The sequence below is a fragment of the Linepithema humile genome, chromosome 4 (assembly GCF_040581485.1).
Source record: "Linepithema humile isolate Giens D197 chromosome 4, Lhum_UNIL_v1.0, whole genome shotgun sequence".
Lineage (NCBI taxonomy): Eukaryota > Metazoa > Arthropoda > Insecta > Hymenoptera > Formicidae > Linepithema > Linepithema humile.
In genome coordinates this window covers 27,019,620-27,037,065 of record NC_090131.1, presented here as the reverse complement: position 1 = coordinate 27,037,065, position 17,446 = coordinate 27,019,620, and the positions used below count along the sequence as shown (strand labels likewise).

Below are 17,446 nucleotides of genomic sequence, written 5' to 3'. Positions count from 1 at the left end.
ATTCGACGGAGATTTGAGTACGAACGTCATCGCGTGCTCCATGCGTGAACAAAAAGTGTACCGTGCGAGGCGATACGGCGAGGATTTTAACCCTCTCAAGATTGACTCGCTGCTCAACGTCACAGATTTCGATGCTCGGACAAATAATGGTCATAATTTTCCTTCGCGACTCAGAGATTTAACACGTTTTAATATATTCATAATTGAAATCTCTCGGTCTCGTCATTTTATTTTTCATTCGCTGAGTAAATACGAACGTTCACATCGCGCACGGCTACATGAAAGTGGGCTTTCAAAATGAATATATTTAACGCGTTGTATTTGCATTCGATTACGTCGAGGATTTAATCATATTATATGTGACGCATATAAGAGAATAATTGCATCGTAACTTCATATGCAATTAATATGCATGGCACTATTAAAATGATCGCAGTGCAACAGAAAAAAGATGAAATAATAATATGTTATAAACATTGTAATCACAATACATAACGCCTTTTTTCTCCCGCTGACAAAAACACTTGACAATGTAGCCGACACTTCGACTTGTATCTGAATGCGACACTGGACTTCCCTACAATCGATTGTTTCTTCATCGACAATGCACAATTTTTACAACGTCGCGACTGATTTTGAAGCATAGGAAATCTCCACTTTTTTTTCGTAAGCATTCCGCCAAGCGTTTTATAAAACTGCGCGAGATTAACAGCATTGCTAATCCGCGTTTTGTTTAACGAAGACGACGGTAAATATCAAATGTTAACACGTTTACGTCAATACATTTATATGTAAACAGGAAATTCACAATCTAAAACTATTTACCTGCATTATGGCCGTAAATTTTAGTCGTCGGTACGCGCGCACGTATAAATCAACAGCGAATCTTTGATTACATACAATTATTTGATTATCCTCGCGCGGTAACAGTGAATTAAATTATATCTCATAAAAACAGTGAATTAAATTAATTACGCTTCGATTACTCGCGCGTAACAATTATGACGAAAATAAATAATGATTATATATATTTACGAATATATATATAAAATATCGGCGGAGATCTTTATTGCCGCGCAGATCGCCATTGCTACTTAATCTTGCATAAACGAGCAGAAAGCAGGCATTAATAATGAACGCGCACGATGATTTACGAGCAAGCAAACGTACGAAAGTCACCGTTCCACTTGTTAAAAAATTTCTGGCCGATCCACGAGCCGTCATCGGTAGACATCAACGTGTGTGCACATTATTTATTACGACTCCGTGTAAATACGCTAATCAAATGTCATTAAGCGGCTGTTATTGGTGATGCATCAACGGGATGGCTACGAATACATTCCATAATTGTTGGACTCTGCCGGAATTATGTGTAAAAAAACGCAAAAACACGATGTTGTGTCTTCGTTTCTTTCCGTTTTCTTTTTCTTCTTTCTTTCATTCAAACTATAATACATGCGAAATGCAGATAATGTAACGCACGTCACATCATCTCGAGCATTTTTTAGAAGCTGATGACACTTTCGGTCACTTTCGGTCACTTTCGGTCACTTTCGGAGTACGATTACATTAATTGCGACCTTGTTTATAGAATAATTATCAATATTTGTCGATGTTATTGTCGTTACGCAATATGATACATTTAAAATATATTTTTATACCCCGAATGAAACATTTATTGTTGTAAATTTTCCTTTAAAGATAGCACTGCTATTTTAATTCATCATTTACACATGAAAGACTTGATATGCGAAACCGTATTGACGCAAAACCATATCATGGTTTCAGTTTGTGTTCATTTATAGATTCAATGAAATACCAATCGTAAATAGGGCTACGAGAGACATTCAAAACCAGACAGTCACATTTAGCGCTAAATGTGAGCGATAAGAATACAAAAATCTATATATACATATATACAAATTATATATAAATTATATATATATATTTTATATATAATTATATCTGTATATATAAATTAAAATTACAAAACGGAATATATATATAACCCATATATAATTTGTTGTTATATTTTCAGTGTTTCCGTTTTGTAACTTTAATCTATTTAGCGTGGCATGCGCTGCTGACTCTAGTCATTCATATTACACCCGCAAAACTTGAAATAGCACACCGATTAAATCCATCTGTCTGCTTCTAATCCGTTTATTTAATCCACTGAATTATATCGGCCAAATTTGAAGTTAAGTTTAGCTGAAATATGATATATCTGATCAATGGGAATTCACATAGTAAGCTTCACGTAGTAAGTTTTAAACACAATATTTTAAAATGTTTAAAAATAGGCAGGATCCAAGTATTCCGCGATAAATATTGCTTTTTAAGCGCATAATGTTCCAGAAAAGGTTTTATACCAAATATGACATTAGACACAAAATTTATTATATCGATAACAAACGTGTTGGTGTATTGAATTCGATGTCAAACGCTTGATATCGCTCTCACGTGAACTACATAGGAGCTACAGCAGGAAATTCAATTCCAAAGGCAGTCGCCGGAGCACGCAATGAGAAAGAACTGGTTGTAACGCGATTGCACGGCATAGTTCGCCGAATTCCATTGACGTGAGGGTGGCCGTTACGCGCGCGACACCCGGCGTAAAAGAAAATACCATTGTCATTGCTTTTGCGCGATAGTCGCTTCCGCGTACGGTATCGCGAATCAATCTTTTTTTCCTTTCGACGAAACCATTCGATTTTCGATACAGGATCCCAGTGACGCGGATGAAAGTACTGCTCTCGTTTCGCTGACGCCGGCCGCGGAGAGGGTCGCGCGCGCCGATCGAGAATGATCCGTGTAAACATAATGATGCGCGACACGTCGGCCGTTATATTAACGTCGCACACCTCGGCCGCAATTGAAATTGTGTTAATTGCGTCCGTTGTCCATCGACATACGAACGACGGGCGGCCATTAGCAGTATTTGCGTCGCGAGAAATACTTTACTCCTGCGTCACGTAATAATCTAATGGCATCGCGTGTTATCCAAGACGAGTTTCCTGCCCATCCTCAGTTTATGCTTCGGTAATAAATGGAGCGCGTAAATGCCAAAAGCCACGCGCCGGTTGAAAGAGCCGCCTCACGGTTTGTAGCTCCGATTCAACGCCGCGACAACGCATCGAATTACAATATAGCCGCGTGATCGATCTTCCGCGATATTTTTTATGTACCAAGATATATGCGATAACTGAGCTCGTAATCTTCGAAGTGCCCCCGCTGAAATAAATCTATGCTGTCGAACGCACGTATGCGAGTTGTGCTTTAATACACCGGGGTTCACGATGAATCCTACCTCTGCCTTTTATTTTTCTTCCATTTATTTTTCGTCTTCAGGATAGTTTAATTTTAAGTTGACTTTCTCAAAGTGCATTTCTAAATAAATTCGCAATCAAATATCCGTATCGTGCTTTGATGTACCTCGCTCGCGCAAGTTCCTCACTCGTCGTTTTGTTACTTCAAATATTAAGCAAAGTGCATTTTTCTAAATAGATTCAATCCAATATCAGATCGTTATTTGATCGTGCCAGGCTCGCAAAGTTGGCTCCTCTCCTACGTTGTCATTTCAGAGAGGCACTGCAATCCGTTTCAATTACCACCGTTCAACTCTTTCCGCCGAACTCAGGTGCGTCAGAACCACCGACACACAAATGCGTCACGATGGTACGATTTTGTTTACCGCTTATTCATTACGACGCAAGCGCATTGTTACATATGCGCATTTTCGTAAAAAAAAAAAAAAAAAATACATTGGAACAAAGCGCGGTAAAACAACGCGTTCAATGGCGGTGTTTTTTTTTCTCGATATTCCGACAGATTTGCAACATAATATTTGCGTTAATATCTCGCGTGCCATTGTTTATTCCGTTGATGGATTCTGTCATAACGTATAGAATTTCCAATTTTCTCCAGTACGCAATATGCGCACGTGCGTGTAAATAACAGAATTCCGCTTATTATTATTATTATTATTATTATTATTATTATTATTATTATTATTATTGTTATTAGTATTATCATTATTATTATTATGCACAGTTTGCATCAATACAGTTGCTGTTTCACACATAAAAATTCAAGACGGTTTCACGCACTTCCTCTTCCAGGAAGAAGAAATCTTTATCATTATTCCGCTGTTATATCACGCTTAACTCTGATGACTCTAACTTTGATTCTCGTGAAAAAAAGCGAGCGTTAACGTCAGAATGACATTTTTCACGATACGCATAATTTTATGCACGTACTTTTCGAAGAATAAAGTACGTGCGACGACGACACGTAATGCGACATTCCAGCCAATTCGCGATTTCGTCCGATAAATGGGGTAATACGCGGGATTTATGATCGTCGCTGAGCGCCGGGCGATAAAACGCGTTGCCGGGTTATTACCGGCGATCTTCCGCGCCGGAGCAACGGCACGGTCGTTAAAAGACGACGATAATTTCCTCCCCGTGCAATAACACGGAGAAAAATAATTGCGTCAGCGAACGGCGAGGCGTTACGATCGTCCTTCGCTGCCGCGCGCGCGGAAGCCCCTCGCCGCGGTCTGCGTGTCGCGAGTAATTCTCTCGTGGCGCATTATTTCCCCCGATGAATCCCTCCGCTACTGCACGTAGCGCGGCTATCTGTCATGAATTAAACTGCAAGCCGTCGATATATAAACCGGTGTAACTAAATCCCTGTAATCCGAAACCGAATCGATAAAACCTTCTAGTTATCAAAATGCGCAAAAATACGCTAGTTTTATTATAATAGAAAAAAAAAAAAAAAAAAAACAAAAAAACTGAACCAAGTTATTTCGAAGCACTCAATTAATTAATGCTGCCGTTGATTCCAAAAGGGATATAATTATGGCTTGTTTGCGTTATGTGTTCGTGTGCCCGACGTTGCGTCAGTGTAACACCACCGATCCGATGAGAACGTCGTGTCACGTAGCAACATTTGTTAATTAAAGCGATAATTACTGGAACTGACCGAGCCGACGGTTTATAAAGTAATGAGTGAAATGAAATGTACAAGGGCGCGAGGCGACATTACTCTACATTATTCGTCGCGATAACAATTCTATTAATATGTCCCTATCGCGTGTTCTTCACGGTATTAATATAGAATTCAATGTAGCAAGTGCGAAAAAAAATTAATGAAAATAGAAATTCGATGTTTTCACGTCGCGTGCATATTCTCGCGATACATTCTTCGTAGAAAAATCACGCGGAACAAAAGCAAATACTTTGCATCAAATTATAGGACGCGTGGCTGACCTAAATAGTGGTCTCATGCTCTAAAAATACATTTCGCGTCATACGATTGGTTTATTGCTGAACGTCCGGTTTAACAATGATAAGATTTTCTTTTTTTGCTGCTTTCTTGTTCTTAAAGAATCATACGTTATTCACTTTCTTGTTTCGCTTTCGTATATATATTGTCGATTAATTGCTAAGCATTTAACAGATTATCTTTGTGACTTTCCATGTCGTGATTCGTGAAACGCCAACAACGTGCGATGCAACATTCATTAACGAAACCTCGGCTTGTTGGTATTGTCAGCGCGCGGCTCGCAGTTCATTAATAAGGCATCGGTAAACCGAATCATGTTAATCCGACTGACCGGAATTCAGCGCCTGTTTGGTCGAGTAAAGAGAAGTCGTAGCTATTTCGACGATAAAGCCGGCTCGGCCAGTTTCAACGTTCCGCGTAATTAAAGATTCAAGGGATTTGACCGTGTTGAATGAGCTGTACTTACGTACCGTCCCGTTTTATTCAGCAATAAAAGGGGATTTTCTTTTCGAACTTTCCTACCGTGTTTTCCGGGATATTTCGAAACAATACGTTGCGATAAAGCTGCAGTAAAGTATCGTGATTCTTTTAGAAGCACAAAAACTGCATTGAGAGCGGAGATCATGCCGGAAGCACAGCACGCCCATTATGCCATATTTATATTTATCCTTATTTTTCACAGTTTTATGCGTTTCATCAATTCTGTATATATCTATCCTTTATTTATCCTATTTTTTATAATTTTTTTATTTATGCATATGCACCTCAAGTTCTCTGAAAATGCATTTTTTATGTCTTTAATGAATATAATAAAATACTTCCTTTATGGCGGAAATTCTGTTTCACCGTTTCAACAAAATAGTAGTCGAAAAACAGCGGATCGCGGAAATGTACGTTATTGCATTGGAATATTATTCTTATTTAAATGCATATCGTATCCCGGCCGGGGATGTGCGACGCTGCGATTCGATAAATTTAATTCCGCGGTATTCCGTACAAACAATGGTGCGGTTTATTATATGCCGTATTCGCGCGGCGGATAGCGCCCGGCGGAATTTCACGGTGTAATCTATGTGCATATATGTATAATGCGTACCTACATGTCACGCGTGCGCGCGCGCGCGCGCGCGATATATATTTCTGTGTACTAATGCAGCTTTTGTTCGCTCAGCAACAAAACGTTCGTTAAACCGGACGTTCAGCAATAAACCATATGACGTAAAATGTATTTTTAGGAGCACGGGACCACTATTTAGGTCGGCCACGCGTCCTGTGATTTGAAGCTAAGTATTTGCCTTTGATCCGCACGATTTCCTTATGAAGAATGCATCGCGGAATATATCTTATTTTAATCTAAACTCGTACATCGCACAATGGCGTATTAATCGACCTCAATACACTAGTCATAAATAAACGCGGAATAAACGCAATAAGCATCAACCTGCAATGTTCGCTGAATTCAGCGAATATTACAGATTGATGTTTATTTTCGCTATCGGCGAATTCTTTTTTCTATTATTCAAATATGAATATCTGTATGACGGGCATATCGAATAGCTAACGGCACCCAATATCAAGTAAACAAAAATGCCTCAGCATCGTTATACTTGAGCGAGCCTAGTAACGATTCCACGGTATTGACAGGCCGATCTTTTCGCGATTCGACTGCGTCAGAGACGTCGCGACTCTCTTATCGGTTGCTCGCTCGATTAACCATAGCGGATGGAATTAGTAATCAGAGCGCGCCTGTTTTCGCCGACTGTGCCGTCACCGTTGTTTCATCTGAATTTTTCGCGTAAGGTGACGCACGGCTTGAGCCAATCAAATGTCGGCGATAACGCGCGTCGCCGCGCGATCAATGAGATGATCGACAAATTAACATGACACGACGGTTGCACGCCGCGACGGCGGAGGAGGATTCGGGCGAAATTCGCGCTGCGCGTTTCTCGAATTCCTGCTGCGCATTGATATTGACGGGCGATTAATCAGAATTCGTCTCAATCCGATAAACGTGGAATTTTATCGAACAACCGCGAACTTTTATCGATAACGAGGCGTCCTTGCGCATCGCCGAGAAAAGTGCGCGTTTTTTGCGACGTTGGTGTATTCTTGGATATCACCTCCTATCGACGTTCATTACGGCGTTCATTGCGTTACGCGTTTTGTTATGTCACGTATTACACTACGCCGATATTATTATCTCTATTGTTATTTATGACTCTTCGGCGGCTATTATCCCCCTAGATCACTATGATAACTCGATCCGGAATATCTGGTATTATTTCTACACGTGCAAATAAGTAATATGTATCTCCGAGCGCACGCACACGGATGCATCGAAGCGCGACGAAGGAATGCGAGAAATGAGGAAAATTTCTCAGATGGTTTTTTTTTTGTTCAGAAAAAAGAAACGCGCATTCGCGAGAATGAATCTAAATAAGTAACGTCATCGGAAGAACGTAAAGAACGTATTTCGGTAAGGTCGTACACGCCTCTCTTGTGCACACTATTACGCACGAATAATTCCCGTTATCACGAAAAAAAAAGAAGAAACAGACACCAGCGGATTTCATGACAAAAATTCTTCGTGCGTCATCGTGATAATTGTGACTCGGCGAGGTAAAAAAACTTATTTTATATATATATGTGTATAGAATATAATAAGTATGTATATATATATACTAGAGAGATAATGTGGCTCCTTGACTCTCTCTCTCTCTCTCTCTCTCTCTCTCTCTCTCTCTCTCTTGTCAAGGAGTTACGTATAAACGCCTCGCTACGAAAATAGAATCTATCACGCTGACGGAGTACATCAAGTGCTACTCCGCGTAGCGCGCTTTCCTGTAAAGCGAAACGATAAATTGCATTTCGCGGAGAACACCGTGGGGCGGCGGTTCCGTAACCAGGCATCGGCATCGTATGTCGTGACTGCTGAAAGGTGAAGGGGTAAACGAATTTAGCCGGTTTTCCCGACCGACGTTTCTCTCTCTCGTGCGCGCACAGAAAACCCGATCGCAATTTCGTAACGTCACCCGTACAGAAGGAACGGAGGGGGTTAAAAGGGGGATCCATCGCTGATCGGTGCAGCTGCGACCGCGGCTGTACCCCCGCGACCACCGGTGAACTTTGCCGTATATCGCGACCATAAATTGTCGCACGGGACTGTATCTCGGGCTCTGACGATGCAGATTGCATTTCGATACAATGCGACCGTGAGCGGTGGGGTGAGCGCGGGAACGGGAGAGACGCGTAATCATTGCCGTTCGAGATGACCGATCTCCGCGGATTTCGTTGTTATTCATACTACGTATTCTTGGTCCGCGGATAACGAGAAATCGGAGATTGCCGCGGTAAAAAATGTGGTAAACCGAATTCAAGCATCGAGAGTGAAACATTAATAATTGAGAAAAAAACATAATTTTCAATATTTTTGCGATTGCAAATTTGTAAAAATTTGTTCATTCACAAATATTCACTTCGGTCGTTCTAAAAATTAGAATTTTTTTAATAAATGATAAAATAGATTGTTGTTTTTGTGACGTAAGTACAGATTCTATCAGTATAAATAATAAAATTATATGACAAAAAGATTGTAATGTGATAGCATTTATTATCTTTGCAGCTGCAAATTCGTAAACATTCGTATATTCATAAATTTTTATTTCGATGTTTAAAGAAAAAAAATTATTTTAATAAATAAATGATAAATTTTACGTTATTTTACGATTGTTTTTAAGTCAATGACGTCAGCATAGATTTTATCAACAAAGTTTTATAAATATGATAAATTTATATAGCAAAGAGATTGTGATATAATATATCATTTATTATTTTCGCAACTACAAATTCGTAAACATTTATTTCGATCATTTTAAAGTCTAATATTTTTGAAATAAATAACTAATAAATTTGATAACTTTTAAATCGATGACGTCAACATATATTCTTTTTATAAATTTAGTAAAATTGTACGGCACAAAAATTGCAATATATTATAATTTATTTTTATTATATATTTGCAAATTCATAAATGTTTATTCGTAAAAACATTAATTTCAATTTCTAAGAAATAAAATTTTTTAATAAGAAATAAAATTTTTAATTGTTAAATTTGACAGTTGATTTTAGGTGATCGACAACATCAACGTAGATTAGTCAAGTCTATTAGCAAATATTTATGAATATAATAAATTGATGTGGCAATGAAATTGTGATATAATATGATATCGGGAATAGCACTTAATTCGTTCAACTTGAGGCAAGGAGATGAAAGACGATCATTGTTAAATTATCTTCGCGAGCTCAGCACTTCAATTACAGAGATTCTTCTTTCAAAGAAGACCACTGTGAATCGCGATGATGAAGTATGAATACTTCACGCTGCGAGTTTACATAACAAACTGCGATAAATGAGTCCTTTGCGCGAAAAGCGACCGAGTAGATCAAATTATGGCATAGAAATGTTGAAGCAGATACGACACGACGGGCGCGAGATTGTGTTCTACCTAAATTTCACCATCACCAAACACTCGCTTGTCACTTCCAAAACAAACAGCTACGAGCCGCTTGTGCCCGTCCTTGGTCCTATCAAGTTCGTGGTTGCTGCGAGTTTTTGCGTAATTGAGAGACAACTCGAATTCCTCGCACTTATCTCTCGCGTAGTTTTCCAATTACGTCGCTCTTTATCTTAAATCAATTTGTCGATGGCAAATACGATAATCCGATTGAGAGACAAAGTTCGACGGCAGGATTTCCTCTCGAGTAGTTGCAATCACATTAACGTCTGCAGATTACCATAGTAACCCGTAATCGGGATAATGATACAATGCACAGACGGAGGACTCGCTATACTACGCCTACGCGCGGTAACGTAACGAGCTTGGAAGCGACTTGTGCCGAGAATAGAGATCTCGAACAAAACTACAGAGTATTCTGGCGTTAATAAATCGCGAAATAAGGCTATTAATCATTAGACTGTACTTTGCCCGGACAAAAAAGCAGATCATGACCCGTGCATAAAAATATTCTCATTCAAAATACTCGCCGATCATCATTTGCATTCTAATTTTAAACGGGCGATTAATTACATAAGATTTTTCGTCAGTTTAATTCGCCGATAAAATTAATAGATTCGTTCGGCAAAAAATAAGGTATAATTCTTTTATAATGAAAAACATGTTTGTCTCTCATGAGGTTTGAAACTTCAAGTTTTAAGACGTCATACGCGACGCTCGCTGGAATCCCAGCTGAGCGCGCACAAAGAGCGCGTGCGATAAAGCGGCGCGTTTACGTCAGCAGACTATCGTGCACACTCACCGTCTTGGAGGACAGGCAGGCGTCGTTGAGGTAGAGATGGTGCGTCTCCCAACGTCTCAAGAACTTGCTCGACAGGATCTTCTTCACGAGGGTGTGCGTGTGATTTAGATAGCACACCTGTATATCGCCCTCCTCGAGCGGCTTGAAACGGGGCCCGGCGGGGCCCGGACTCGGGCTCGGGCTCGACGATCCGCTGGCCGAGGAGCAGCCGGCGCTCTGCCGCTCCAGATTCGGGCATGATCTCGCGGCCGGAAGACAACTCGCCGCGTCGAGGAGCGCCTCGGGCTTGAGCGAGTCCACGCCCGGACTGCTGTGCTCGCCGTAAGAGCTGCAAGTGTCGGCGGGCGGCGAATCCGCGCTGCACGAACGCAGACTCGTGCCGGACGACAATTGCGGCGAGCTAGTGCTGGTAGTTTCTTGGCGCATCGCACCGCAGTTCACCGACAGGAAGTCGTAATAGGGCGCCGTTGAAGATGCCAGGGCGACGGTGGACGCAGCCGCGGGGCTGGACGGCAAGGATGAATTTTCCTCCGTCTCGGTTTCAGGGTTGCAGGCCTCCTCTTCGTCGTCGTCGTCGTCGTCGTCGTTCTCCTCCTCTTCAAGCTCGCTGAAGCCATTCGCCAGAGACGGTATATCGCCGACGGACGCGGCGACGGTCGTCTGTGGACTTCCGTCGCCGCTTACATCGATCTGCACCGGCGGCGACGAGACGACGGTGCCTTGTCTTCCCTCGTCGATATGGAGATTCTTCGAGGAAAACGACGATCCGGGCGTTGACTCGCTCGCGGGCGACGGCGACGTCGAGGAAGAGCACGTCTCGCCGTTGTTCAAGCTCGATGAATCGCTGGAGCGGAGACGCAGCATGAATTTTCGGCGCCAGCTGCTACCGATGCCGTTGCTGGACTTCTTCGGTGACTGCAGGGTCGTCTGATGATACTTATCGTGCGGCGAGATTCGCTGCTGCTCGTTCGAGCCGCCGGTGCCGTTCAGAACGACCGTTACGCCGCTCGGCGAAGTCAGAGCGTCCACGCTCGGCGATAGCGGCTCCACGTCTAAATAATCGGTGCGAATACCTGGAAGCGTGTCCGTGCTGCTGGACATCGAGGCCTCCTGGTCGATGTAACGGATGGACGAGTTGGAGCCCTCGCTGGTCGCCTCGGAGCCCCGTCGGTTGCACTCGGTCGCGTTGGACATCTTGCGATCCTCCGCCTCAGACGTCTTCGCGGACGACAGAATCGCGCTGGTCAACGACGACGACTTGCTCTTGCTCGTCGACAACGAGCTGGCGGACACGACGTTGCGCGACGAGCGTGTGAAGGGACTTTGGAAGCAGAACATCGTGCGTCTCTTCTTCAGATTTATTTCTCTATTTACGTTTTGCGGAAGCTTCTAGAACTCGGACTCGGCCGCGCTTCCGAACGACAGCGTGGGAGATGCGTCGCGAACGAACGACTACGCGCTATTGAGATATGTATCGTCGTCCCGTGGTTTTCGTACCCTGTGCTCGCGGTTCGTCGTATCGACATCCGGCACGCGCGCGAATAGAGGGATTTGCACCCTCGCAGATTGATAATCCTCCCCCGTGTCTGCCGCGGCGGCTCTTTGTTCCCCGTCGTCGGTGTATTTCCCCGATCGGCTCGGGGCTAATCCCCCGCGTGTATGGATGAAGAAGCTCTCTCTCTCTCTCTCTCCCCGAACTCACCCCCTCGCGTACGTGCGTCCTTTGTTCTCCGGGGGTTATCGTCCACCGCGATTGCTCTCGACAGGATCACTCAAGGTCGTTCACCGATCACCATCGCGATGAAAGAGGGACGAATCGATCGACGGAAACACGAAACGTTCGACGAACATAGGGGGGTTTTTCGGAGCACCGCGTTGTCTTTCTTCTTTCTCACGCAAGCGAACTCAGTCACTCGTTATTTTTTGCGCACACGCCGGAACACGCCGCGACGCATCTTTGACGACTTGCGACATCGGAGCCGATGTCAATGCCACCTTGCGATAGGCGAAGGATAAACGACCCCTTCGCCTGGCGTTTGACAACAGGACGATACGCGGACTACGACGTCGCAAACGCGACTTGTATGCCGAAGAAGAAATAGGATCCACAGAGGAGGTGGATGATCGAGACAGAAAGAGAGAGAGAGAGAGAGAGAGAGAGAGAGAGAGAGAGAGAGTGCGCGAGAAAGAGAGAGAGAGTGACAGAGAGACGCAGAGATAAAGAGTGGGAAATGTGTGAGAGTAAGAAAGGGACGAAGAGAGAGCGCGCCAGGCGTGTTTCCGACGTGATACGTAAATGTCTGACACACACGACCGGAGGAGACGACAGAGACAGGTGGGGACGACGCGGCGGGGAAAAGAGGGCGTCGCGGCGCGCGGCGTCCGCTGGTCGATCGATGACTAGTCGCGAGTTCGCGCGGAATTATCGCACGCCCGTCGCGGACGTTTACTCGCGACTGTCGTTTTCTCGCCGCGCACACCGGATAATATCGACTCGGCGGAATCTCAAATCTAAAGACACCCGATCTCCCGTTGACTTCGGGACTCCGCTCGATCCACTTGTATGAATCGGCAAGCTTCCAGGAGTTCCCTCCTTCCTCACCGATCGCTCCGAATAATTTCTGTATATACGATGTGTCGGGATGACGCGGTGATACAGTCTCCGGATTGCTTCGCTCTCCTTCTTCCCGTTGCTGATTGTGCGTCGCTGAGGTAAACTCGTAACAATTGCAGTCTATGCGGAATCGTCGTTCGTACAATTGCCAATTTGTTTCCGATCCTCCGCTTCGCGCGATATGGAAGCACGACGTTACATCATCGTTATATCGTCGCTCGATCCAATAGAGAAGGTCGGGGAAAGCTTGCATAAGATTTCGCTCGATCAAGTCACACAGTAACACGCCTTTCGCACGACGTCGACAGATTACGGCGCGCTAAGCCGCGCGACGCCGATTAAAACGCGATCGCGCGCTGTGTACACGACGCGGGCGAGCGATTCCGCGATTAGATAGTACCCAGCGACGCTTATCGCCGCCAATTTCTTCGTCTTTACAGCTGCGCCGCGTGGATTATTCCACTGTATGTATTGTAGAGTAAATTCGCGACCGCCGCCCGTCTCCTTGGCGAATCCTCCTGCGAAATCTGCCGCCGCCGCCGCCGCCGCCGCCGCAAATCCTCTTCGGTAATTTCGCGAACGTGCGGCAATTCGAATTTCATCGAATCTTGCTTTATTCAACCATCTCGCCTTCAATCTTCATTATTTAATTTCATTCCTTGTGCATCATGAATGAAACTGCAAGTTCCGTAGAATCCCTTGTTTACTTTATGAATTTCTAGTGCTCGAATGTCACAAACGATATCACAAATCAAATCTCGAAAAGTCGATTAATTTTTATAGCAGAAATCGGAAACAATAGTTCCAAGTTGAATTTTGCAACGATATCGCGGAGTATTATTCTATTTTACCACAAGATGAATGAAATTCGGAACAACTCCTCCTCGAAGCTTGTCTCGCGGATCTCTAAACGACGTGCCGCCGCGTCGAAAACGAAAGCAGCGGCATCACAATCGGCTTTAACAACCTAACCAGTCCCCAGAGTACAATTTCCAGCCGACTCTCCTACGTTCGCTCGGAGTGCGCGCCTTCGAAATCAGAGCGCGTACTTTTACTCCGTCCCGTTAGAGCACACGTATACATTACACATATACACGCGCGAACACACCTATCCGCGCACGCACCTCTGTCCGCGGTGGAATTCCATCCGCAATTTCCGCGAGTCTTCGTCTTTATTCTGCGCGACGCTGTCCTCTCGGGTTTTAATGCGCGGTCGCGGATTCAGAGCGACCCGCAACTCGCAACGCGGCCGTTTCCTCGCGGCGTGCACCACTGACGCAAGCGTCGCGCTTTACTCTCGTTCTATCCCGCGGCCTCTCTTTTTCTCGCGGCGCGAGTGCCGTCCATCCCCTCCCCCTTTGCAAGCGAGCGCGCCGCTTCCTCTCTCGCTCTCCTGCGGCCCCTCTCCGAAATTGCCGCGTGGTGCCGAAATAAATCACGTCCGCTCGCCCCGCGCGTGATCGCGGAAACGCGCCGCGCGATATTCTCCCGTTGCACGCGCCGTTCTCAACACGCCGCAACCGCGCGTGTTTCTTTTCTCTTTCGTTATCGCGGGACAACAACGAGCCAAATGAGAATCGCGGCGAAGGCGACTCCGACGCTCTTCCCTCACAGCGAAATTTCCGCGTACACTTCTTTCAGACGCGATCGAACAGCGTCGCCTGCGCTCCGTCGAGTTTTCCTCGCGAGACTTTTTCCGAGCTTCCTCGGCGATTTAATAAATATCGATGTATTCACGCTCGCGTGTCGTAGAAGCACGACTTCCAACCGCTCTTCTTCCAGAAGGCACCGTTGAGACCCTTCGGTGCCGATTACTCGATCTCGCGCTTCCTCGCCGCGAGTAATTCGGTTTTCGCCCCGCTGCAATTTTTCTTTCTTCCGTCACAGCTTTAATTATTCCCAGACACCGTCGCGACGTTCGCGCGACGTCGAGCACCGTCAGAGCAGGTGGTCGCCACGCAACGCAACGGGCGCGTCGCCAAGCACGACGACGTCGGGTGGCGACGTCGGAGGGAAAGAGAGAGAACGTATGTATACGTATGTGTGTGACACGTGGTGGATCGGGTCACGCAGACCTCTGCCCTCGCGAGTGACGCCAGCGAGGTGATCCGACGCGTCTCGACCGCGCCTCCGGTTTCGCCGCTGCTGATGTCCCACCACGTCGTTGTCCGCCACCACCCCTGCGCATCCTCGTCGTCGGGACGCGGGGGGAGCTCGTTTCCGGTAGTCGTGGGCCACTGACTGGCTGGCTCTCGCGAGCGAGCAACTCGCACGACTCGTCGATACGAAGGCGCGACGCTGACGACGACGACGACGGCAACGCCGAACACGGCGGCGTCAGCGGGTGTCAGGCATGCGTGTTGAAGAAGCCGTCGACTTTCACGCCTGCGTTGCCCATCGCGTTCCTCCTCTTCTCTCGTCGAATGTCTCCTTTTTATCCGTCTTTGTCGCGAATGAGCACGCCGGATGCGCCAAGCCACGAGTTGATTCGCGGAGGATTTACAATGCTCCGATGCTCCAATGATTCGGCTAATGTAATGAGTTCAAGCTGATCAAACCCGCGCCGGAGAGACGTCGTAAAGACGTCTACGAGTCGTTCTCCGGGATTTTTTCAAGTGTCAGATCCTTTCATTTACTCAGAATGCTGAAGAATTTTCTTTATTTTGCGCGGTCGAATCGAATCGCGGAGAATATTACGCGTATTGAGTAATAATAGGAGAAACCTTCTTCTTCATGATAATCTTTCTGAGACTCTAAGCAAATACTATTCCGCAAGTATCCCGAGTAAGCTCTTCGCCGATTCGAATCTGATTTCCTCTGATCCTCTCAAGATCCTCTCCACCATGTAAGCTTCTGATTTACTCAAGAAATCTCGCGGACCGTCATCAATATCATCGCTACGCCGAGCTTTCCGAGAAGTATCTGCGGCGGACGCTTCGCAAAAGTCAAATAAAGCAAAAAGACTTGGACAAAAAAAAATATGTATATGTATATATTTAACGTTCGCGAGCTGGTGAACGCGTCTGCGCGCTTCCACTTCGATCGCACAGCTGAAACGCGCGTCGCGGCGCGCACTGTTGACACCGCAACATCGTAAATGAGTTTATCCGCGTGCACCGACTTTTTTTCTGCCTCCCGGCAAGCGCACCTGCTTGGCGGCGTGTCGGAATTACGTCAAACGCTGTAGACCGCGCTCCATATTCCGTGACACGGGGTATTTATAAACCGCGAGCGCGAGCGCGCCGCGATCCGTATCAAAGCGCAGACCGACGGCGACCGGAAGATCGTAATCGATTACGATCCTCCTCGAGATCTGTCGTGAGCCGAATTTCTCAACGGAAGCTCGTCCCGGTGGCTCACGGATCAATAGAATCGTGCGACGCAGTTGCATGCGCGAAATTGCAGGAACTCGGTGATGAGAGCGATCTCAGATTCCTCATCGCATCAGCTGATAGCGTATTTTAGGATCCACGTGATACAATGTGCGGTATGATGCCCGCGCCTCGGCGGTGTCTTATTTTTACACCCGTGTTCGCAAAAACAGCGCGACTTGACGCTGCGTCCCGCTTTCTCCTTTGCTTTCTACAACCTTTTCACCGAGCCACCGTGAACGGCGATAACGCATTTTGACGTCAACGCTTTCTTATCAGTATCAAATGGTTATTATCGACAACCGTTTGTCCGAGACGCAGTCTATCTTTCCGCGCGCGAAACCGAAGACGACAATTTTGCCTCAGGGCTCTGGAATTTTTCTGCAGATTTAGATTTGTTGGCATTAACCGTTTGATATTAATACTACTCTCTTGCGAAATTCAAGACGCATGTTGTAACACGCGAGCGCTACTGGTTGACGTTTCGAATGCCGATCGCACTACCGCGCGCGTACACGTCGATCACGCAACTGTAAGGCACCGACGAGCGCACGCATGATAATAGTCGCGCTTAGATTTCGTTCCTACGTGCGATACGCGCGACGCTATAATCGCACGAACGCTACCTTCCACCCGCATAAAAGCCAAGAACGATAAAAACGTCCCACGTGTTGCCAGTTAAACTCTAATCCGCCGAATCGTGACGTTGACACGATTGAAATTAAACTTATTTTCAATTCCGTCGTCATAAATCACCAAGGTTGCTCTAAAATAGATATTCGCTGATGAAAAATGGATTACGACGATCTGGAATCCATCTTCAATCTAGATAAATTATTGTCTAGGTCATTAA

The 17,446-nt window shown here is 45.4% G+C and overlaps 1 protein-coding gene across 1 annotated transcript in view; it reads right to left on the bottom strand.

The window, feature by feature from the left end:
• LOC105675001 (C-Maf-inducing protein-like) overlaps nucleotides 1-17,360 on the bottom strand; it is a 36,139-nt gene extending 18,779 nt beyond the window's left edge. Inside the window, exon 1 of the mRNA XM_012371729.2 lies at nucleotides 10,609-17,360. Coding sequence (XP_012227152.2) covers nucleotides 10,609-11,946 — 1,338 coding nt within the window. The 5' untranslated portion in view covers nucleotides 11,947-17,360. The remainder of the gene's footprint in view (nucleotides 1-10,608) is intronic.
• Between the last annotated feature and the right edge of the window lie 86 nt (nucleotides 17,361-17,446).